Source organism: Acanthochromis polyacanthus, chromosome 1 (genome assembly GCF_021347895.1).
Source record: "Acanthochromis polyacanthus isolate Apoly-LR-REF ecotype Palm Island chromosome 1, KAUST_Apoly_ChrSc, whole genome shotgun sequence".
Taxonomy (NCBI): domain Eukaryota; kingdom Metazoa; phylum Chordata; class Actinopteri; family Pomacentridae; genus Acanthochromis; species Acanthochromis polyacanthus.
Genome location: NC_067113.1, coordinates 24686820 through 24710161, shown reverse-complemented (window position 1 = coordinate 24710161; position 23342 = coordinate 24686820). Strand labels below are relative to the sequence as shown.

The window sequence follows — 23342 nt, the reverse complement described above, 5'->3', positions numbered from 1 at the left end:
ATTTGAGTAGCTTTTGCAACCCACATTTACAACCCACTCAACTGAGGGAAATTTTGGTTATGTCAGCTGTATTGAGGCATATAAATACGCCTCCTGACTGTCAAAAAACCCCACATATCCTTGGGAAAAATGGAAGAAATCGATAAAGCTGAATATTTTTAACAACTCATCAGTAGTGGTCAACTGACTAATGACATTTAATCTATTTTAGGGATTACATTTAGGATAAAAACAAAGAAATAGGACTGTGCTGTTTTATTGTGAGTTTGTTTTTTAACTAGGCAGAAAAATAGCAGAAAACAGCAAATTAATCAACCGAAAAAGAGATCTATCTATCTATCTATCTATCTATCTATCTATCTATCTATCTATCTATCTATCTATCTATCTATCTATCTATCTATCTATGGCTGCTGGCTATTGGCTGGCGGCGGCTGACGTGGTCGTTACGTATGAACCAACAAATTAAAGCGACTCTCCCTTTCGCTGTGTGTTGGTGGAGAGAGAGCGAGCGGCAGAGCGAGCTAGAAAAGGTAGGTAGCGCGCTGCATCCTGGGTACATAGCTCCACTGTGATGCAGCGAGCCTGTTGTGTTGACTGGAAACCCAAGTAAAGTAGACGGGGGAGGGTCGGCTACCAGGGGGCAGCTCTCGGTGAGTTACAATGCGTCTTTCACGGTGCTGAACGGGTCCTCGGAGAGCCATGAGCCAACTTCGCCGGTCGCCTCGAAGCGGAGCGAGTCACTCTTGAGCCCCGAGAACGAGTCGCTGTAGGCAGCGGGAGAAGAACATGAAGAAGCCGAGCGCCCTGCTCCCTGTTGTCGGCTTGACTGGGAAATGGTAGCGTGCTGTGGGAACCGCACTGGGAAGGATCATGGTCGAGAGGAGCAGCAAATTCTTGTTGATCGTCGTCGGATCCGTGTGTTTTATGCTGATTCTCTATCAGTACGTGGCCCCCGGGGTGATCAATTTCGGCTCCCCGCACGGTTATTTCACGGAAGAAGACGAGGGGGACATCTTCCCCACTCCGGACCCCCACTACGTGAAGAAATACTACTTCCCCGTCAGGGACCTGGAGAGGACGATCGATTTCCAAATTAAAGGCGAGGACGTGATCGTGTTTTTGCACATCCAAAAGACCGGGGGGACTACCTTCGGCCGGCACCTGGTCCAGAATGTCCGCCTGGAGGTCCCCTGCGACTGCAGACCGGGCCAGAAGAAGTGTACCTGCTACCGGCCGAACCGCAAAGAGACCTGGCTCTTCTCCCGGTTCTCCACCGGCTGGAGCTGCGGCTTGCACGCCGACTGGACCGAGCTCACCAACTGTGTGCCGGGGGTCCTCAACAAGAAGGAGAACAAGCAGAAAAACCTGAGGTAAAGCTGAGAGATGTTTGCTTTATTCACTGCAGATAGCACAAAAGTCCAACTGCGTGTTTAATGGTGTAACCTGTAGCCTAAAATCTGGACTCTGCACCAACTCTTTGCAATATTTTCCAAGAATATGTCTCAGAAAGTTTTAAATGAGATGCACTTTTAGCCTGCTATCTACAAAAAGTCACCATAAGGTCACTGCAGACTCACTAAGCTTAAGCTGTTATTCAGATTAACACAAATGAACCACACTACATATAAAAATGTATCATTTATCAACATTTTCCGTCTACTTTTGCACGTCTTTGTCTTATTCCTCCAGAGGCCATCATAATAGGCCTAATGTAACGCTAAATTTCCAAGCATTTCCTCGCATAGAAATATCAAAACTCCACAGGGAGCTGCTTTTTGGTCCATCTTCTGCCACAAAAATGTAATTGTCGCGCCGCAGAGGATGAAACACAGCACAGGCTATTATAATGGTGTTATAGCCTCATAACTGAATACCACAAATGTGTTAAAATCCCAGCAGATTCCTAATGCATGCAGCTCTTAAATCCCAGGTTTCTTTCCTCACTGGCTGGGATTGTGTGTGGTTTTAAATAAGAAGAAAAGAATGACAAGGATCGTGGGCATCATCCCGAAATAGTGGGTTGATAATAGATACCGAGAGACAAATGCTGATTGACATTTCAACACTAATGCCACAGGAGCTCAGCGGTGCCTCTGACAATTGTTGATAGGTGCCAATATCAGGGTGGCCTCCCACTGAATCACATACTGGGAATTGGCTGAATTTACTCCAAGGAGATTGTAACACACCCAGACAACAGTCCCACTCAGTATTAATCCCTTGCTTTTGACTGCGAGGTATGCCAGACATGATGCACGTTCTTATTAAGTTATAACCCGTTCCTTTCTCCTCGCCTCCCCATTGTTGTTGCCCACATATTGCCTCCCTCACACAGACATATTGACGGCTGTATCAGCTTCCATTTCACTGCACCCGTGTGGTTAAAGGGGTGTTGAATGTGTCTTTGTGCAGCCTAAGGGTGCTCGATATGTTATTTGGGCTCCGCATGATCAATAGGACAAAGAGGGGTTTTTGGAAATACGTGGAGATTCGTCTGTCTGGCGCGGCGGAGATGTCAGGCCGGCTGCTCTGCTTCCCATGGCTGCCTACAACTGGGGGATCAGTGCTGCAGGCTGGGCAGGGCTGGGCCGGGCCACTATAAGAGGGTGGGGGGGAAAGAGGGGGAGACCCTGCGGGGGTTTGGCTCCGCTCTAATCCGGGTGATTATTACCGCTGGGACACACACACATACACACACACTGGCGCTGGTATTTGCTGCTGGCGTCAGTCCTGACTCCTGTGGTTTCCCCCGGTCAGAGGTGATAACGTGCTCGGCCATTCTGCATGGCGGGCTGAGATATCACAGTGGACGCAGGATAAACGGCCTTTCATCACTTTGTGAGCACTGTTTCAAAGCTTAAACTTGTGTGTGTGTGTGGATTTGTGCGATTGTGTGCACCTGAAGAGGCCACGGGAGCAGAAAGAGACAAGAAGGCAGAGATGAGGGAGGTTTTAGGTTCATATGCGTGACTGTGAACGCAGCAATGAGACGATCTCTTGCCTCAGGTGTAATCGAGTATCCGATCGCTCCTGACAGGAGAAACGAGGAGCTGTATTCTTAATAACACCCCGAAGAAAAACAAGGCTGCTGCTTATTACAAACAGCAACACTTTAACAAGGATGAGAAGTAAATCGTTGCAATGAGGAGCTCCAGAAAGAAACTCTCTGCGTCCCTCTCTGTCACGGTTTGTTCTGTTTTCTTTTTCTCTTGTGTGTGTGCGCTTTTGTCCTCTGTCCTCATTGTTTGGTCCTCTCTTGTGTCATTGTGCTAATGCTCGGAACATTTGTCTCGAGGGCAGTGGCAGCGTGGTTGAAGAGGCCAGCGAAAGTGTGATAAAAGATCATCTGTGAGAGATTTTCTTGGCGCACTGTCGTTGCTGCATAGGTTCCAGATCAGCTGTGCATATTTGTGAGCGTGGTGGAAATAAACAGCGCGTGACACGCTACGTATCTGCTCACTTTTCTGGAGGAAGTGGTTCAGAGCAGAGTCTATGAGAAAGAGGAGGGTGAAATGTTTGACCATGCAGCAGCAGCAGCAGCCCTGGTGCTGAGATCCAGCATCTCTCTGTGCAGCTGTGTTCCCATCCAGCTGTCAAGTGGATTTTACACAAACGTTTCAAACGCTTGCAAAAATAAAATGTGAATTAGGACCATTTCCATCAGCTGGATTGAGGCACATAAATACGCCTCCTGACTGTCAAAAACACACACATCCACAGGGAGAAGTGGAAAAAAAATCAAGAAGGGATGAATATATTACAAAAAAAAGTAGACAAGTTACCAATGACAATTGGTGTATTTTTTGCCCTAACTTGATGATAAAAACAAAGAAAAGGGCCTGTGTTGTTTTAGAAATTAAACTTGAAAGAAAAATAGCAGAAAATAAGTCTCTGGACACCCGGTTGACACATTCATGTTACTTGTTTCATCCAACCAACAAACAAAAAACCTCAAAATATTCAGCTTGCAGACACAGAATGCAAATTAACCAACAAATATTCTTATTTGAGAACCCGTGAGCTGTGTTTTTTTGTTAGAATAACTGATTTACATAGTTAATCTATTATTAAATATCTTTCTTATTAATATTTCACCATTGTTTTATTGATTAACCGACAAATTCCTTATGCTTCTAATAGAAAATAGAGTGTAACAGCTGTTTAATCTCACCAGAGGCCATCTTTCTGGCATTTGTGAAATTTTAAAAGCACTTTTGAATGTAAAAACAAAAATGAAATCCTCATTGAACTGTTTTGTATTGACTGTAACATTTTTCAAGCCCAACCAACTGTTATGGCTGGATTAGTTATTGATTGTGCACATGGGTCTATTGCACAGTTACTTCACAAAGTTTCTACTTCAAGGGAGCATAACAAAAAAATTCTTGAGACCTTGAAGAAATTGCATTGAATGTGTTTTTTTTTCCTTTTTTTTTTCCTCCAAATTGAGTGCATCCTAAATTGTGAGAGAAAAACGCTACAATGGATTAGGCTCAGCCTGGTCTGGTGACAAATGTGTCAGCTTTAGAGGAAGGAGCGTTAAGACGGAGGCAGGCGGCAGCGAGATGAATATTTGGTAATAGGAGAGACAGGTCTGTCTTTGATCGGTGATTAGATGAGATCCAGATGAACAGTGGCATTGTGGGAGAAGACAACTCGCGCATTCAACAGAGAGCCACACCGGATTTGTCATCTCCCACCTCTTATATCAGTTTTAATGTTCTTCACTGATCCCGTGGGACACGCTAATACGCACACACGCACATATTAGTACACACGCTAATGAGAGAGTGAAACAAACAGACTTTAATGCAAGGCCTAAGATATGGCGCTTCTAATTGGTTAAGGAGGTTCCTATCACTTTGCTCAAATTAAAACCACACTTTCAGATGGGGGATACCATCTGTCCTGTGCTAGTGTGTAAGTGTGCACATCTCATCTTAGTGTGTGTATCTGCTTGTAATCCTTGTGTGTCAGAGAGCATCTTAGTAACCAAAGTGATGGGGCTAATTTTACTGCCTCTATCTCAGTCCTCTCTCAAATCACTGCCTGTGTGTTCCTCTCCCGCCTCCTCGTCATCCCCTCTGCTTTTTTTTTTTTGCCTCTAAAACACTTGCCCTCCCTCTCCTTCCATCCTTTTCCTCCCTCCCTCCCTCCATCCGTCCATGATGGTGTCACTCTCTAATCAAACAGCAGGCTTGCTTTCCGCTTGGTGGCTTTATGGCCGGGAGAGGGGGAGGACTCTCTCTCTCTTTCTCTCTCTCTCTCTCTCCCTCTGTCTCTCCCCTCATTCACTTTTTCTCACTCTCCTCTTTTCCTCCTCCTCTCCATCTCTGCCCCCTTGTCTTTCCTTCCCTCCTTTGCCATCTTTCTCTCCCCTCTTCTCCCTCCGAGCGTGACTACCGCATTAGAGGAAATGTCTTTTCATGGAAGATTTGCTGCAATTTCCAAAATGGCTGCTTTGCCTAATGGACAACTGCCTTGGTTCTAATGAATGATTACATGTATGGGTATGAAGGCAGGGGGGGGGGTGAGGACGGCGAGGGCAAGGAGGGGGAGATGGAGGCGATGAAGAGTAATATGAAGGAAGAGGATGGGATGAGTGTGGGACAAGAGAGGAGCTGTCGGGGAATGATTGAAAAGATAAAAGATGGAGGGGTGAAAATGTTTAGTTTCATTGCTGGGGAGGGGGCTAGTCAATTAGCACGGTTGTCAAGCAGTGGGCATTACTCTTCTTTCAATAGGTCTGTTTCAGATTCACAGCACAAATCACTGCACTCTAAGATGGCTCTGTGCGTTGGTGTGTGTGTGTGTTGCGTGAGAGCGTATGCGTGTGGTAGCCCAGCATGATGCCATCAGCCAGCCAGCCAGCCAGCACAACCCAGAATCCAGATGAACTCCAGGAAGCTGCAGAGGCTGCCCCCACTGATTGGCATATAGTGCAAATGTGTGTGTGTGTACATGTGTGCGTTCACGTCTGTGTGAGTGCACGCACGCACACGTTCATGTGTAGTCGGGCAGGTCGGTGTTAATCCAATCAGATTAGCCGGGTTTAAGCGCTGGTGGCCAGGCGCTCCAAAGCCGGTTACGTCCGCTCATCCCGTGGCCGTGGCTGCTCTACGATCTCGCATTCCCAACAAATATTCCCACATCCCCGAAGCCAGTTATTCCCCTCTGGTTTATTGGGCTCAAACCAGCTTCTCTATTGGATAACAACTGGGTTTACCACTGCTCACTTGATACCTGTACCAGCCTAACTTCACCTGGATGTGTGGAGTGGACGTCAGGCAGTGGCACATGGCATGATGCATTTTTGCTCTTATCTAATGCTGAATATATGAATAGCCTATAGGGCTTAAAGCCATAACATGAATCAATCACAGTTATTATGATGTAGTAACGACTATGTGTGAGTCAGTGAAATGCCAAACACTAGATGGAGTGTTATCAATCATAATTGCCACTGAGTTTAAATTTTTGCTTATTTTTGAGCTGGTGAATATAGTTGTCAGTTGGAATAAGCCGTTTAAAGATGTAATTTGCCCTCTGGTAATTAGTAGCAAGCATTCATTTCTGAATCTCCTTGTTAAAGATTGTGTGCAAGTCCGGCAATCCAAAGTTGCTTCTTCTCGCACTGATTTCCTAGAATACTTTTCGGGGTTTGAATTTGTCACATTATCCAGCAAATAACGAGAACAAAGCAAATATATGATCGGAGTTTGAGGAACGTTTTTCAGTCTTGAGTGTCCTGCGAGTCTGAAGAGAGGTAACCACCGCTCTCAGTTCATTCATAGAAGGAAAACAAGTAGTTTAATAAATGATGAGAGCCTTTAGTTTCAAGTTACATGGGGTTTTGCAGTACAGTCCACAACACTAGGAAGTGTATTTTATCACTTAAGTTGTAGAATTGGAAGTTTTCTTGTCTGTGAAGCAATTTCTGAAGTTGCTCCATTAATAAAATCTATATTTATGTATGGGTGTACCACTAACTCAAATTTTAGCTTTAAATTTGCTCGTGATCACATGGCAGATAATGCAGTTGACTCTTTAGGTCCCATTCTGTGGCACTTCACAATACAGTGAAAGGATGGCCGGCTTACTTGAAATCTCACTCATAAAAGGGTGAGATATGGCCCCTATGTGTTTTCCTCTTCAGTAGCTTGAGGCAAGTGTTGACAGGTCCCTCTCAGAAACACCGCCGCTTCCTCTCGACTACAGGAGTTCAGCTCAGGTTCATCCTCCGGTCGCCGTAATGTATAACCCAGGCTTGCAATTCAGAGTTTAGCTCATGAGAATATGCGGATACCTCTAGTTGGGCCCCTTTTGCTGCTTTAGTTTGACTCCGTGCAGACATTTTGCAGCAGACAACAGTTTGGCTGTGGTTTACTGGTGATGTGAAAAAGCCTGATAAAAACCAAACTGCATCATAGTTGGGACTTTTATACAGCGGAAGCAATATTAAACTGAAACTGTCCATAGTGCAAACCAGTCAAGTTGAGATAAGCCTGTTGCTGGCATTGATTGGCCCCAGCTGTTTCCCCTCAGTGCACTGTAAAGACGGGACAAAAAGAGGGATCCACTTGACCACTGACGATTGTCTCCATTGGTGGTCTGTGAAGGGTTATCGTTGCTCTACCTCCAAGCCTTCATTATCGATTCACCGCTATGGATCGCAGAGGGTTCTTTCATTGATTGATAAAACCTGAATGACAGTAACATAGGGCAGAGCCTCGCTGGGCCGATCAGGATGTATGCCCAACAAAAAGACTGGGCAGTGAGAGGAGCGAGAGAGAGTGGCAAAGAAAAGCAAGAGTGATGTTTCTTAATCATTACACAGCCTCTGTTACTCAGTGTGTCACTCTTTCTCTTCCACCCTCTGCTCCCGACTGTCATCTGTCAACCCCCACCGCCGCCACCAAAGTGATTCTGCGGCCCTGTGGACAAATAACCGTGCGGTGAATGATTAGCAGACATTTCTATGGCTGGTAATGAGGGGCGCTACGCTGCAGCAGCTCCGCCAACAGGATTACTGCCTATTGATTATCCCAACCTAGCATTAGCTTGGCTAGCTAAAAGCGACCGACTGATTAGTGGGCATTTCTATAGGGTTTAATGAGTGGTGCTGCGGAATGCTATGGTATGCTATCCATGAGAATGCGATTACAGTCTATTAATCAGACAAGAGGCTTGCTGAAGTCATTAGCAGGCCCCACGGCAAAGTCAATGCATCTGAGGCTGTGGCTCTTCCTGGTTTCTAAATTGGGTTTGGCCTTGTCTCCGTTGTCTGGTCTCTTGCTACATATCGACCCTGAGTGTCTGTCTTTCTTTTAACACTCTCACCCTATAATGCCCTGCTCTTTGATGGCACTCATCTTTTTTTTTCCACCACCCCCTCTTTCCTCCGTCATTCTTCCTCCCTTCTTGTGAGATAGAGAAGGACAAAGAGAAAGACATCCTCGGGGACTGCTCTCTGCATCCATTAACAGCGCTGTCTTTTTCATGTCCCTGGATCTGACGAGTCCAGACAGGATGTGACCCGGCAGCTTCCTCCTCATCCCGCAACCTCTCGCAGCCTCCTCTCATTTATTTGTAAACAAACAAACAAATGCATCCATGGGTTGTGTTTATGAATAAATGCATCTATTCACGAAGCCGTTGTGTGTGCATCTGTGGGAAGCGTGTTTGTATGTGTGTGTGTGAGCGAGAGATGGCCAAAGGAGGCATGTGAACGGAGAAGAGGGGCTGACAAGCGTGTTAATTGAATTGTGGGAAAAAATGCAAATCCCATACTGCCTCTTTGAATTAGGAGGAGGAGTTTCAGCTGATTGGGACTGTCTCCTCTTTGGGCACACACACACACACACACACACACACACACACACACACACAGAGGGATAACTTTTTACCAAATCCCAAAAAGAGAATGAACGGTAGCGTTGTGTCTGCCTCCTTCCACGCTTCGCCCCGTCTTTTCCACCCCATTATGCCTCCATTTTTCTGCCCATCATGCCATCCCAGGACCTCTTTTGTCTGTTGGCATGTGCAGCTGTGCATGTGAGAGTCCCACCAGAGGAGCTAAAGTGCTGATGCCGTTCATAGAGAGCGATTCCTCCTCCTGCTATCCTTGGTTTGTCTGCTTCGCTCTAGGGCAGAGCTGTAGATCAGCAGAGTTGCTCCTTCTTGAAGCTGCACACGTTCTCAGAAAGAAAGTATGTGTGCGTCTGCGTGTCCTCTGCCTCGGTTTGTGCATTCAGGCGGCGATTGCATGTGTCCCTCTGTGTGCCGTGTGACTATGTGGTCTGTGTGAGCTGAGTTCACAAGACTGTACATTGATTTAATTTGTGTGACTGTGTGTGTGTTTGGTAAACCACGGATGAAATGTGTCACTGTTGCCTGCATTGCTGTTCTGTTCGGCCTTTTATCGTTTCTGAATGGCGTGAGGGAAAACACACTGTTTTTCTCTGACTAATGTCATTATTTTCTGTCATCCTGTGGTTCCAGGCCGTAATTGGAACAATCAGACACATGTTTCACTCAAAAAGCTTTAGGTAAAAATGGCAGGATTTGGCCAACAAGATCATTTTTTTACCTTACAAACTGTAGTTTGTACTCATAGCCCACTTATTTTGTGGTGCTTTTAGCTGCACCTCACGATCACTTCTAAAGAACGTTACCTTCAGGAGAAAGGTGCAGAAAAGGCTGCAAAGTCGACTTTCAGTTTTTAGATAGAAAAAGTGTAGTTTCGTGTTTTGGGGTTGCTTCTGTGGTTATTTAAAAAAACAGTCAGTTGCAGACAAGTCAACCTACAAATGAACTGTGGTAAGACGGTTGATTAAACACACTGCTGTTATGTAACAGTTTTCCAATCTTATCGTGACTTTCTAAAGCAGCGTTGTTTGCTGATAACAGTTGTCTTTTTATTTGACAGCTTGAAAAACAAGAGCACACTTCCCAGCAACACTACTGTCTTTCCAAGTACGAATAAAGAGCCAAAGTCACGACATTGTGTCTGGTTGGCCTTGTTCTGCTAGTTTTTGTAACTCAATGCCATGTCTCATTAAGTGTTCCTGTCACTGTTGGGTTTACTGCTCAAGGCAAATCGAGGTTTACCTGCTTTGATCTAGGGATTATGAAAGGGTGTTGGTTTTTTTTTGTCGCTGTATTTGTTTTCTGTCCCTATTTAAACAGGGTTATCCTGTGTAGACTAATCATTTGCACTATTTACTCAAGCATATGACTTTTTTCCTTCATGAAGTGGTCAGAAATGGCAGGAAAATGCATGGATTCCTGCCAAACAGCGCATCAGAGACGATTGCCTTCATTCTACGTTAACCAATCTTACTGTGGTGTGTAGTCAACCCCCAAAGGCAAATTCTGAGTCAGAAATATCCCTGTTAAACATATGCAGTGAACAGCGCAACATGCAAACCAGAAAAGTCCTTTATTAGTTGTTTAGTCATTTACATTACATGTATCAGTTCTTGTTTCTGCTGGTTTTACTTCAGCTCTCTGTATGATGAGGAGCTGTCCTTCCTTGTTGGGAAAACTATCTTTAGCTGAGCATAAATAGTACTGACTTCATCATGCAGAGAGCATACTAAGCAGATAGGTGTACATTTCGTAGTCTGGGAATTAATTATACAGCCGGCTGAATATGCCACAGCTGTCAAATTACAATTGCAATTAAAAATCTATCATTCCTTGCACGTTCGAGCAACGGATCCGGTGGAGCAGGGGCTAAATACATGTCTCGCCTCACCTTGAACTGTTGTTGATGTGAGCTTAAGAGTTAAAAACTAGGACAGGCCTCTGCTGTAACGGCAGTAAAGAGCAATTGAGAGAGCGAGGGAGTGTCACCATGCTAAATAAAGGTCAGTGTTAAAGCTAATCCAGTTCTACTATTCTTAGTGTCTCTTCACCTCTTTGTCTCTTGCCGCTCTGTCTCCTCCTCTTCACCCCGCTCGACTCTGTGGATCTGGGCCGCGAGTATTTAGGTTTCACCTTTCTTCCTCTGCACATTTATTCCCAACCCCCTTTCACCTCTGCTTTCCCCTCCTTTCCCTTCCTCGCAGTTCACTTCTCCCTTTCGCTCTGTCAGAAAAAGTTTTCCTTCCTCATCGTCCCTGCCACCACACTGTCATTTTGGGTCCCCAGCGCGTGTCAGCTTCCTCCAGAGACAGGAAGTGATGTGTCAGGATGTGCCTTTATCCGCCAGTGATCTGATCTGATGTGAGATTGAGATAAACACGGGAGGAGTGTAGTGTTCTCTCTCTCACCCTGGGGAACTGTACGGCGGAGAAGCCCTCATTTTTTCTGTCTGCGACTGCTTTTTTACCCCCCTTATGTTCACAGACAGAAAAATCTGGTGGTCTTGGAGTGATTGCCGAATTACAAAAGGAATTCTAGGGAGCCGCTCTTTCAAACCTGCTCAGCCTTTCAATTCCTGGAAAAAAATCGACTTTGATATCTAATACGAGAAGCTTACCAAGTAGTCTTGCAACTGCGAAATCGCCAGTTTGATCCCTTATGATATGTAATATGTCTCCCGACAGCCTTGTGTTCTCTGTCAGAGTGTCTTTGAGAAAGACGCTAAACTTCCACCTGCAACTGGTTTTATGCTTTCTGCTAGGCTGTCAGATGAATGCAGAAAAACCTACTGGATCATTTTCATCAGCTTCTCCGCATGCAAAGTATGCTGTTGTGACATTCTCAGGCCTTCTGCATGAAAAGGATACAAAACATATCAATATTTCAGATTTTGCCTTGGGTTGTCCTAACAAGCACATAGATTGGCCGTTTTATAGTTTAATAGGCAGGGAGAAGTCAGTCCCACAGAGACGAGACTGTTTTCAGGAGTCAGCGTAGTGTCTTAAATCCAAAAAAGCCTCTGTGTTATGGTAGATACAGAAAGGCGCGACTAATACACATTCATCAACCGCTCATAAATTTCAAATCAAGGCAAATATTTTTAGATAATTTGTCAACAAAGTCTGAACATCTATTTGAAGTTTATTTTTCATATTAAGTCAACAGTCGGCAGCGAGACCATTCTCTGCTCAAGTCCTCTTGAACAATTCCCACCAGCCGCAGCCTAAATGCTAATTTAGGGTAAAACTGTCATGCTAATTGGAAGGAAAACCGAGCGTTAGATGGAGAAATCAAAGTTTTGGACAAGTACAAATATTTTAGCATAATAATTGCACTAAATTAAAAGTAAAGGGATCGGCAAAGTTCGCAAAGAGAATGGATGACTTGCACCAAATTATATGCTAATCTGTCCAACAATTGCAGACACATTTCTGTTGGAACCACAAATGTCAGCCTCAGTGTAGTGTCGGAGAAAAAGTCCAGGGTTTTTCCTGGCTCAGAATGGTCCAGTAAGTGTGATTGATCCGCATACACTGAGTCTGTGTTAGTTTACTGGACAGAAATCGATACATTTTCCTGTTTTGTTCCTATTTCAGAATCAGAAATACTTTATTGATGCCAGAGGGGAAACTGCTTATGTTCCAGTTGCTTTCAATCAAAGTCTTAGAAATATTAACAGTACAAAATATGTAGAGAAACTTGAGTGGAAAAAATGTGTCCTAAAAATATAAACATAAGCATAAACAGTAGAAATGTAAATGTAAAATGTCCAAAAAAAAAGTAAGTATACAGTGTAGTAAATAGTGTGTTATTGCACAGAGGTGATAAATGGTGCATTAGTGCACAGATATTTTAATTAACAATGTTCAATATTTAGTGTTTTTGAGTAAATTACCATGTCAGTTGCCATAACTGGTTGCAAAATTGATTTGGAGGAAGGAACCTGAAGCTAGAGGTTCACCCTCTGGGACTATTAATGCTAGTAGCAAATTGTATTGTTATCCAATCAGTAATTCTGCAGACATTTCACTAAATGTAAACATTTTAAAGTGCCTGTGATGCAGAAAGAAGTCAGATGATCTCTGATGTACGTATCAAACATCCAAGACCTATACAGAATGTAAACCACCTAATAGCTGGCTGTGTTCCCAGTATGAGGTTTGAAGTATCGCACTGGAAAAAGCAAACGGTGACATTCGGAAAAACTTACCGCCTGAGGTGTTTTTTTTTTAAATGAATTGATGCACACCTTTGTCATTTAATTCACCTGACCAATCGGCTGTTTCTGCTTCTTGGATTGACGTTAGCCAATAATAGCTGACCTAACGGAGTAACTACAGCTACACCTAATTCAAGCAATTCCTGAAGACTTTTTTCATAAATGGCCAAAGTTTTGTTTGTTTCTTCCACTTCTTCATGTTTTTTTTGGCCCGTGGAAAACTACTGATTTTGTTTCTGGCTGTTTCTCCTCTGTGTATTACAGCCATGCTTACTGTAGCGTATACCTCCAGCTAACATTATCTAATCTAGTTTATCCACTCCACAGCAGTTATTAGAAATAATTGATTACTTGCAACATTTCTAATGTATGTATGGAAACACCGCTTTTCCAGAATATTTAAGTCTAGAGGTGGGCCTACAACTATCCAGGCTACAACATGCTAACCATGGCCTTCACAAGCCTCAGAAGGTATCAGATGGCGTGCTGAAGTTCAGAACAGTCTAACTTAATATTCAAGTTTTCCAATATGCAGCTGCCACAATCTGGCAACAACTAGTCACTTTTATTTTTCTGGTTAGAGAAATGAAAGCGCGGAGGTGTTTTCTACTTCGCCCAACAATTTGAAGCCAAATGGAAGAAAAGCATCACGGCTGATGAACACATCACTGGGGAATACTTAGGAGTAGTTTGTCATGTGCTAATATAGAGGCAACGGCAAAAAGTAACAGCCCAATTAGAGCTAAGTATGTAAATTACATGCTTATGAGAGACGAGAGATATCCCGCTTCTTCGAGGCGAGCGCTGGATTATGTGTGCTCCTCTCTCGTTGAGTCTTCTCCCTGTGGTGGAAGGAAAACGCGATCCAAAATACGAAAGCCCAAATGCTGATAAGACGTGTCTTTGGTGGATAAATTAGGAGGTAGCAGCTACTACACTGGCTATTAACAGCCCGAGATGTACTTAATTCATCCAGTCTTTGGTTGTTTTCTTGTCAAAATTAGTCTTGGCTGAGAATCTAATCTTGGACAAATCAAGCCAAAACAATGACTATCAAACAGCCTTCTGAGCAGCCGCTTGTCACGCTGCTGCCATCTAAATTTTCATATTTTCTGCTGGAGAAAACCAGGTAGCCAATGTTTCTCTACCACATACGAGCTGAGCGCCGAGAAGCTTTCGGAGGTGAATGTGTCACATTGTGAGGAAAATACGCCTCGAGAGTGGTCTGAGTAAAATGTAAAATATTTTTCAGTTTAATTTAACCAGGGAAATCAGTTCAGAGCAAATCTTTGTGTGAACTAAAGAGGCAGCGAGGGATTGAAGAAAAAGTGATGAAAATTATATGGCTAATGCTTATAAAAAGCAACATATAAACAAGAGAAAAGTCCCAAGGTTGAAACACTACGAGGCTAATCATTTGCAGAAGGCAGAAGAAAACCAGAAAACAATGCCTGCGAAACAACACGGAAACCGCTCAAAGCAATTAAAGTGGAGTAGCAACGTTTAGAGTATTGTTTTGAAAAATTCTCTCCAAGAAATCCATTGTTTCTGAGTGTCCATAGCAATGAAGTAAGAGAGCTGAGGTATTCGAGGCACATAAAGACCCCCGGGGAGTCCCTGAAGTCCAGAAAGATGTCACTCCACCATGACTTGGTTGCTTCCCGGTTGCGTGATGTTGGCCTTTTTTGCATTTTGAGCGCCACTATGTAAATACTCGGAGGCACTCATGCAAAAATGCAGGCCCAATGCTCTCCCTTTCCGCCACACACATTCTGCCTCGTCCCTTTTTACAGACTTTTTATGGATGTTCGCTGTTTGACGTTTTCTCTTGTTGAATATACCCCCCTCCTGCGTGTTTTTTTTCCCTCTTCCTCCCTTCCTTCCTTTTTCTCCCCTTCGCTCTCGGCCCGTCTTTTGTCCGGCATCTCTTCACGCTTGACCAGCCTTGCTGTGACTCTTGACTTCAAAGAGCTACTTCATTCATCAGTCACTCATCAGGCGGAGAGGGCCATTCAGCACTCCGCTAAAAGAGAGGGAGGGGACGAGGAGTGAGTGTATTAAAAAAAAGGGAAAAGAGGGGGAACGAGTGTATGAAAAGAGGGCACGAGAGAGAAAGTGGATCTGCTCTTGACCGCGGGGGACCTCTGGAGTCACAAAAGAGAATTTAAAAAAAAAGGGGGACGCACTCCCGCACGTCCATACAAGCCACACGGAGTCAACTCTTAAACACACCATCTCTTGTTTTTTCTGCGCCTCGTATATGATCCCTTCTTTCTTTTTCCGTCTATCTGTTCATTCTTTTCACTCGAGCCGGCAGTACAAAGGGGCGTCGGGGCCTGTTCCTTCCCGTAATCCTTCACTGCACCTGGGTGTGTGCGTACCAGTGTGTGTTTTTCCAAATCTTTTCTGCACAGCCACTCGCCAGCATTTCTAAATCTCACCTTTAGTATTTTCATTCCCTTTCGTGCTCACTGACATTCTCCCTCTTTCTCTTTTTTTCCCTCTTTCCCCCCCAATTCCTCTGTATTTTGAGATGGCTGGCAAGCTAGTTTTCAGGTCAGTGGGAATTGCTATTGCCTCCCCTCTCAGCTGGAGTCTTGCTCACACTCAACCGCACACAAACACACACACACACACTCAGATAAGCACACTTATTGTTCATCTCTTTGCGCGAGTGGTTTATGTGGACATGTGGTTGTGTGGTCTTGTCTGCAACGTCTGCCTTTCTTGTAAAAATGCATCTCTTCCAGGTGTGACAGGCTCCTCTTGATCCGTCTTTTATCTCTTCATCATTCCATCTTTTGTTTGTGTTTTTCCCCCAAGTAATAAGTCATAACTGAAAGTCTGTCACGCTCTTTGTTCTGCTCGCCTTGGTCTGTTTTTGTGGTTGTTCGCTTTCTTTATGAAGGAGACGAGGTTTCTCTTATGACTCACCTTGTTTGTGTGTGGGCACGTATATATATGTAACCTCTTACCCAAATTAACCTCTCTCTGCTCAACAATTGGGATTTGGGTGTTTACTTCGAGATGAAAATCTGGTTTTATGTAAAAATGCTGTTTCATTTCCACAACTAAAGATGTTTATCTTCCAGAAGATAAAAGCATATGTTTACCTGGTTTCACTTAGTGCCGCAACAAGTGAGTGCTGAGTGATTATTTGCATTCTGCATTTGTTCTGTATTAAGTCTAAAATACAGAAAGTCTCCAATCCTCAACTCAAAACACTTTAATTTCTTTCTTTCTGTGACAAACAGTCCAGCAAATCACAGCTGAATTGCAAAAAATAGCTACACTGAGAGGTTAGAACTTGAAAAGCGACTGGCAGAGTAGTATATAATTCATTAATTGACTTCATGATTTACTCTGTACCAAGATATCATTTAGTATTAGTGGCAATTATTATAGTTTGGAAGTGATTTCTGCTCGAATTTGCCTTCTGTGGGGCCAAAAAGAGGATATAAATGAGATGAGAGGCAAAAAAAAGCAGCCAACGCTAATGCCAAATTCCCACTTTATCAGATACACCAGTACTAGGGCTGTGCAATTAATCTAATATTCACCATGATCATGATTTTGGCTTCTCACAGCTAAATGAATATGATCAACTGTGATATTGATATTTAAAAAGTGTGCTCTGCTCATTGAAAAGTCTGCTATGAGAAAACAGCCATGCAGATAAAATCATTTGGTTTCAGTTGGGTAAATGTGACATTAAAACGCCTTATTTCTCTCTTTTCAAAGTACTGTTTGGTCGCACACCTGTCTGAGTTGCTGCAGTGAATGAGTGGCATCTATTGTAGCCTTCATGTGAGGCGTTTAGGGAACTTGTAGTGTCAATTAATTAGCACATGCTTAGCAGATGAGGCATTCTATGCACACTTTAATGTTGCCTCTAGGAGATGCTCTGAATTCAGATGATGAAGAACCTTCTTTGAAGTCGTATTTGAGGCAAAGATCTGTACATTATTTAAATGTAAAAGTTCAATAAAAATCTCAACATAGATCAGTATATTCATAATGCTAATGCTAAAGCTCTGTAATAAGCTCTACCTGTTATAAGCTTTATGGTGTTCAGTTTGTGTTGACACTGAAATCACCGAGTGTTAATTAAGTTCTTGCAGTATTTGAGCTGTATTTAGCGGTGGTGATGTATTGGACTATATTTGAAATCCGTTTCTAATATTCTATCACCCTTCGTGTGTAGACAGGGACTGACAAAACACAGATTTGTTGCTCAGAGCAACGTAGAACCCTGTTAAACTCATTCAGCTAATTAACCGCCTGAATGCGTCTTAGGGGCGTCAAAACTATTGACATGTTGTTTTCGCCACTGCATGTTAAGAAGCGCGGGAGCGAAAGCAAAGAAGAGAAATTGCACCCGCCGAGGATCCATCACAAACTGGCACGAGAATCGGCGCGTCCGCAAACCACAGTGTTTGGATTTGGAGAGTCAAAAAACCATGTCCGTGGTTGCAAAGCTCCACCGTGCACAAAACACACGCGCACACACACAAGCAGTCATGTGCCACTGCACACCAACGGCTGCAAAAAGCTTCGAGAGAGCAGGTGTGGACACATGTATGACTCACAGGTCTTAATAGAGCAGAGGAGGTGTGGAATAGTTAATGAAACACCTAGTCATTTTCTTGTTTTTGCTATGCCGATTACCGAAACACATGCATATCTGTATATGTGTATGCAGCTGCACATGCAACGAAAGAAACGAGTTCGCATGTTTTGATCGGTTTAAGTCAGTGTGTGAATTATGTGCGTACTCTTGGTCGCATTTGGTGAGTCAGTCAAGTTCTTGAATGTCTGCGAGCTGAGTAACGGACCTGCCACGACATGCCTCCACGAAACACACACTCACACATACTTTCACGGACACATTAATACAACCGCGGGAGAAAGAAAAGGATATTAAGGTAGAAAGACGGAGAAAGAGCTTTATGAAAGCGCCGCACAGGAGGAAATTGGAAGGGCGGGATAATTGCGCTCAAGTAGGCATACTGAAATAAAAAGCTGGGAAGAAGAAGGAGACGAAGCGAGCAGTTGGAGGTAAAGAGAGAGGGAAACAGGGGGTAAGAAGGTGAGGGAAAGTATCTCTTCGTTTCTCCCTCCTCCCATGATGGAATGTTAATCAGCGTAAAGAGGTCAGCGCTTTTGGCGTTTCAGAGTGTGTGTGTGTGTGTGTTTGGGTGTGGTGGGGTGAAAAGGTCGGACATGGTGTTCTGGCCTTTTGGAGCCTCGTCTCAAGTGCTTGAAGTGAACAACTGCACACCGGGGTCCATTAAAACGTCCTTTACAGCTTTCTTAACAACACACTCCCAGCCACAAAAACGTAGATAAACACTTCTTTGATTCATCATGTTAGTGTAATATCGCATTAAACATTCACTTCCGAGACTTCAAGCGTCTAGCTGTGGAGCGGATAAAAAAAAATCCCGGTTGATCATGTTTTCATCTATAAAATATTAATCAGGCGCTTTCTTTTGTTTTCAAGCTCCCTTCCATCTGTCACTATTTAGTAAACGTGGCTGTCAGCCTGAGTAAGCACGGATTTATCGCTTTAAATCCAAACCTCTCAACAGCCATACCTGTCGGCTTTTTCCACACGTCTCCGAGACGCGTTGCCAGTTGGTTGGCTTTGGCAGGTGGGCACAGTGGGTTGTGGATAAATAAACAGCTAAAAGCATCAAAATGTGCCATCCATGGAGGAGATTTAAAACATGTTGCGCATTTCATATTTTCATTAAAGAAGTCTGTGTAGGATTATTTCAGGGCAGCGATAGCCTCAGGGTGAGAGAAAAGGCTTTTGCGGTATTGACAAAAACATCACAATTTTTTTTCTTCCCTCATCTGAATTGTGCACATTGGCATTTCGACCCAGCCTTTTCCACACTAAATTAAATTTCCACTGCCGCAAAAATAATGCACAATGTATAAATAACAAGTGCATTTGTGAGATGGAATGCTTTAGGATTTGCTTGGTGTGAATGAAAAGGAGGATTTTCTCCGGCATATATCTCCTGCTGGTCAGTAGATTCTTCACAGCACCAAATTAAGTTGTATAGGAAACTATATGAAATAGTCTTTGCCTTGGAAAAGAAAAAAAAATACTGCCTCGGGTGATTTGAAATAGCAGGAGTCAGTATTGAATTGCCTTTTCTTTATATGATTCATCCTGCAGCCCCAATACAGACGCAGACTCCCGACTTAAAGGTTGAAATTATGAGAAAATATAGACTAAAGTTATCTACCTAAGGTTGTCTGTCCAGTTCGGTATTAAACGTGGTGGGTAGTGTTGAAGAAAAGCAGCAACTTACTCAAAATGTACAACATAAAGTACCTATTTAAGCTGCAAAATCTAGTATTTTGTTTTAGCAAGTGTATTCGCAAAAAAACATCAGTTAATGCACACGGCAGATGGGCACAAAGTGACTGTAAAGCCCGTTCTTACGTTTCTATTGTAATGCAAAGTGGGTATTGGTGAGTTGAAACACTGGAAGTGGTTTTGCCAAATGCAAAAGAGCTACTTTGTGCTGTATTATTTTGGAGGCTGTATTTACTCGGCTTAGTCTTCTCTCTCAGACATTTTTTTTCACACATTTCCCACTGATTGCCGCATTTCTTGGGTCACTAGTCCAGTACGAAGCTCCAGTTTGCATCGCTCTGCTTAGCCGGGGTCATTTTTACAACTAAATCAGTCGAAGTAGCTTTTTCAAACCCAAAGTGCTTTTCAGTTTAGTGGGCCGTATAAGAAATTGGGCCATGCAATTTCACTTGGGACTGAAACAATCAGACCAGGACCTTGTTGAGGGGGCATGCTCAGTACGTCTCGCTGCGCCTCTGAAGTGGGGATCGTTTGGAGTGAGCTTCAGATCTCGTTGCCATCCATCTCCGAGCCGCGTGGATGAAACTGAAGCGCTTCCAGAAAATGTTCATGATGGTTCAATTAGCGCTTGAACGAACCGCATTGTAAAAACCGAGAAATTGAATAAAATGGGATGAGTTAATTATTCAAAATCTCATTTCAAATAGTGGGCTAATCCTTTGTTGTACATTAAGACCACACCAGGCTACATTTTCGGAGGGGAGCGTGGTAATCAGTGCAGTGATCCACATCCGCAGCAGATGCTAAAGCTTCATGTTTGTTTAGCTGCTAAGGAAGTTCTTTCCAGCTACAAATATCTGACTAACAAGGATCACAGGGGTCAAAGCTGTTCCTCTCAGTCATCGAAAAGATCCCCCCAGAATGTAGACTGTGACTTCATCCATTTACGATCAGAAACATCCAATTATTACTTTAGAAATGCCTCACAGGTGTCGGTATTTTGTTGCTGTTCTGTTTACCATGTCGCTATGTAAGGTCACCGTGTTGAGAAAGTCAGAAAGATGTGGTGATACCACTTTCAAAGTACCCGATAAGGCAAAAATACAAGCAGCCACATAGTCATACAGGTTTTAAACAAACTCATATGTTAGTTAAACATATTTGGAATAGAAAATGTAGGCAAATTATAAAATTATTACCTGTAATGCAGCAGTGGAAGAGCTGTTTAGCCTCTTTGTCTGAATTTGTCTTTATCTGAAAAAGTAGAAACTACCAGAATTTTTGGAAATTGTACTTAAAAGTTAAAAGCATTTTTGTGCAAGGTGACTGTTTTTTTTCAACATCAATTATAGTTTGCAGACCAGCTTTCTTCTTTCAACAACCAGTGAAATGAGGAATTATTACCAGCATTTAGTTTTTCTTTGATTTTGTCTTTTAAAGCAACTGGTTTAGATAATCTGGTCAAGCTGTTGGCTTCTTTACAACAGTATTCAATCAATCAACAAATCAGACTTTGTCACCTTTCATACAGCTTAGTAGAGCTGAAGGTGTTTCGCTGATGACTGATAATCCGATAATAAGACAATAAAGAAGGGAGCCAGATAAAGCAAGATTAAAAAGGAGCTGATTGAGTATTGTATTGTGTTGTATTGTTCTGTTGCTGTGTTCCCAGATTTGGACAATTATTTCGGCAAATACAACAAAACTGATAGAATTCATGACCAAAGTTACAGAAAGAAGCCCAGTTGTAAGTGACAGCTGCCTCAAACCCCGTCAGTAACCTCACTGAAAACACTGCCCATGTGTGACGATCATCTGACGACTTTATTTACTTTATAAACATAATAATACAATAAAGAGTTCAGAGCTCAACCTTTGGACGGCTGCTATGTAGCAAGTCGTTGAACTGTTGATGAACTGTGACCGTCTGAAGTGATTCAAATACAGAGTGTGCCTTGTTTTTAGGTTCTGCTGCTGTCTGATGCTGCAGGTATTTATACTTATAAATAACTCAGAGGAAAGACTCCTACAAACAGCTGGAAGCAACAAACTAAAATTCAGCTCTTACCGGTGTTTTGTCAAAAAAGAAAGGCATTGTTGGTGTTTTATTAATCTTAGCTGTCTTCATAAGAAAAATGTAATATTTTATCATAATTTCAGTTTGTAACAGATGTGAAACTGTTGAGTAAAATGAAACAGAACGGTGATTTCGCCTCATACACTGTCTTTTTTGCTTTCTGTGATGCTTTTGCACCAATATTGGTCCTGAAATATGGAAAAAGCCCTCCCCAAATCGCTTCACACAACTCAGAGTCCTGTCACTTGCCTGTCTGTTAGCATGACAGCAGGAAATTCCAACTTGTGCCACGTTGAAAGTGCTACAGGAGCGCTACCGGGTCTGACCTAGTAAGACTGCCGTCGTTACTTATATTGAAAAGTAAGCAGGGCGCTCACTCAGACCTGAAGCCTGCACGTTCAGCTGCCGTCAGATCGACGGAAAGGAGTGCATGTCTGAGAGCGGCTTTTGACTTCTGGGGGTTACAACATGTCGTTCATTCCTCACTCTTGTATCCACCAGTGTTTGCGCTTGAGTTTTGAGTGTGTTATCTTGATAGTAGCATTGCATTTTAATATGTTGATACATATGTATGACCATACACACGTTAGCTCTGCCACATCTCCTTTTGATTAATTAAACTTTGAGGTGAAAGTGACTCCGCTGCACGCTCACCTGCCGCTGAAAACACACCGCGTTGACTGCTGTCGATATGTAGAAAGGGGATGTGGTCCCTGTGGAATAGCAGATGCTATCTCTACCTCCTCGTATCTCTCTCTCTAGCGGTGTTTGTCGACGTCTCTCCATTTCTTACCTGTGCTCACTCTGTCATCTCTTCATCTCGCTGTGTCCCTCTCTGCATCTCTCTTTCCGGCTCTTCTTCTCCCTTCCATCAGATAGAAGTCGACAGCTGCCATCAGGCTTATTTCAGGCACTGGCACTCACACACATCTACACATACACACATCCGCCTGCTCTATCGCTTCCCTTTTCACACTTTCTCTCCATTTGTCGCCATCTCTCGTAATTTCTCCGTCCTTCTGTTTGACACCATCTGAACGTACCTGCTCGTGAGTGTCCAACTTGGACAGCCCTCTGAAGCGTTGGCCTTCACCGGTTGAAGATCTGGAGGGAGACCGAAGCAATCCAGGATTCGCTCCTCTGCGGCTTCTTCCCGCTTTCTCCCTCCTCCTCGTCCCTACCTGTCCATCTGGTTGCCTACTCCAGGGAGGGGATTTCTCACTGTGTTTGTGTTTCTCCCCTGAGCGTCAGCCTCTTTGAGCACGCATCTCTCATTCATTTATAATGAGGTGTCAAGCCTTCCTGTCCTCATGGCTGCACAAATTCCCTGCTTTTGGCACTCTGTCTCTGTCACTTTCAACATGTCTGCAGGTCTGCTTGTCCATCTCTCTTTTCCCAATTTAAACATCTGTCTACCTGTCTGTTTGCCGGACTACCTGTCACTCCTTTTGTCAAATAAATAGGTCATCCGCCTATCAATTTGTCCTCCTGACTGGCTGTCCTTCCTTCCTTCCTGACTGCCCATCCCTCTGCCCTGCAGTTTTTCCCACTCCTCAGCGTGTCAGATTAATTCTTCTGCGTCCAATAAATGAGCCAAGGAGTGGCATTTTGAACTATTGATTCCTGACTATGTGATTGCTTTGGGATTTATGTGGTTGTCTAATGTTTGCACAGTGTCACTCAGTTGTTAGGACAGGTTGTGCCACCTTTATGTCATTGCAAATCTTTATTTACCTTCTGTTGTTTTTTTTTCTCTTTCATGGCAAATCCATTCTCCCCCCTTTCCTCTACTGGGGCCTCTTCTGGAGCAGGTAAGCCCCTTTTTATCTGACCTCTTCTGT

General features: G+C 43.5%; 1 protein-coding gene across 1 annotated transcript in view; it reads left to right on the top strand.

The window, feature by feature from the left end:
• The first annotated feature begins 486 nt into the window (after nt 1-486).
• Nucleotides 487-23342, top strand: part of hs6st1a (heparan sulfate 6-O-sulfotransferase 1a) — a 61010-nt gene continuing 38154 nt past the window's right edge. The window contains exon 1 of the mRNA XM_022193757.2: nt 487-1373. Coding sequence (XP_022049449.1) covers nt 874-1373 — 500 coding nt within the window. The 5' untranslated portion in view covers nt 487-873. The remainder of the gene's footprint in view (nt 1374-23342) is intronic.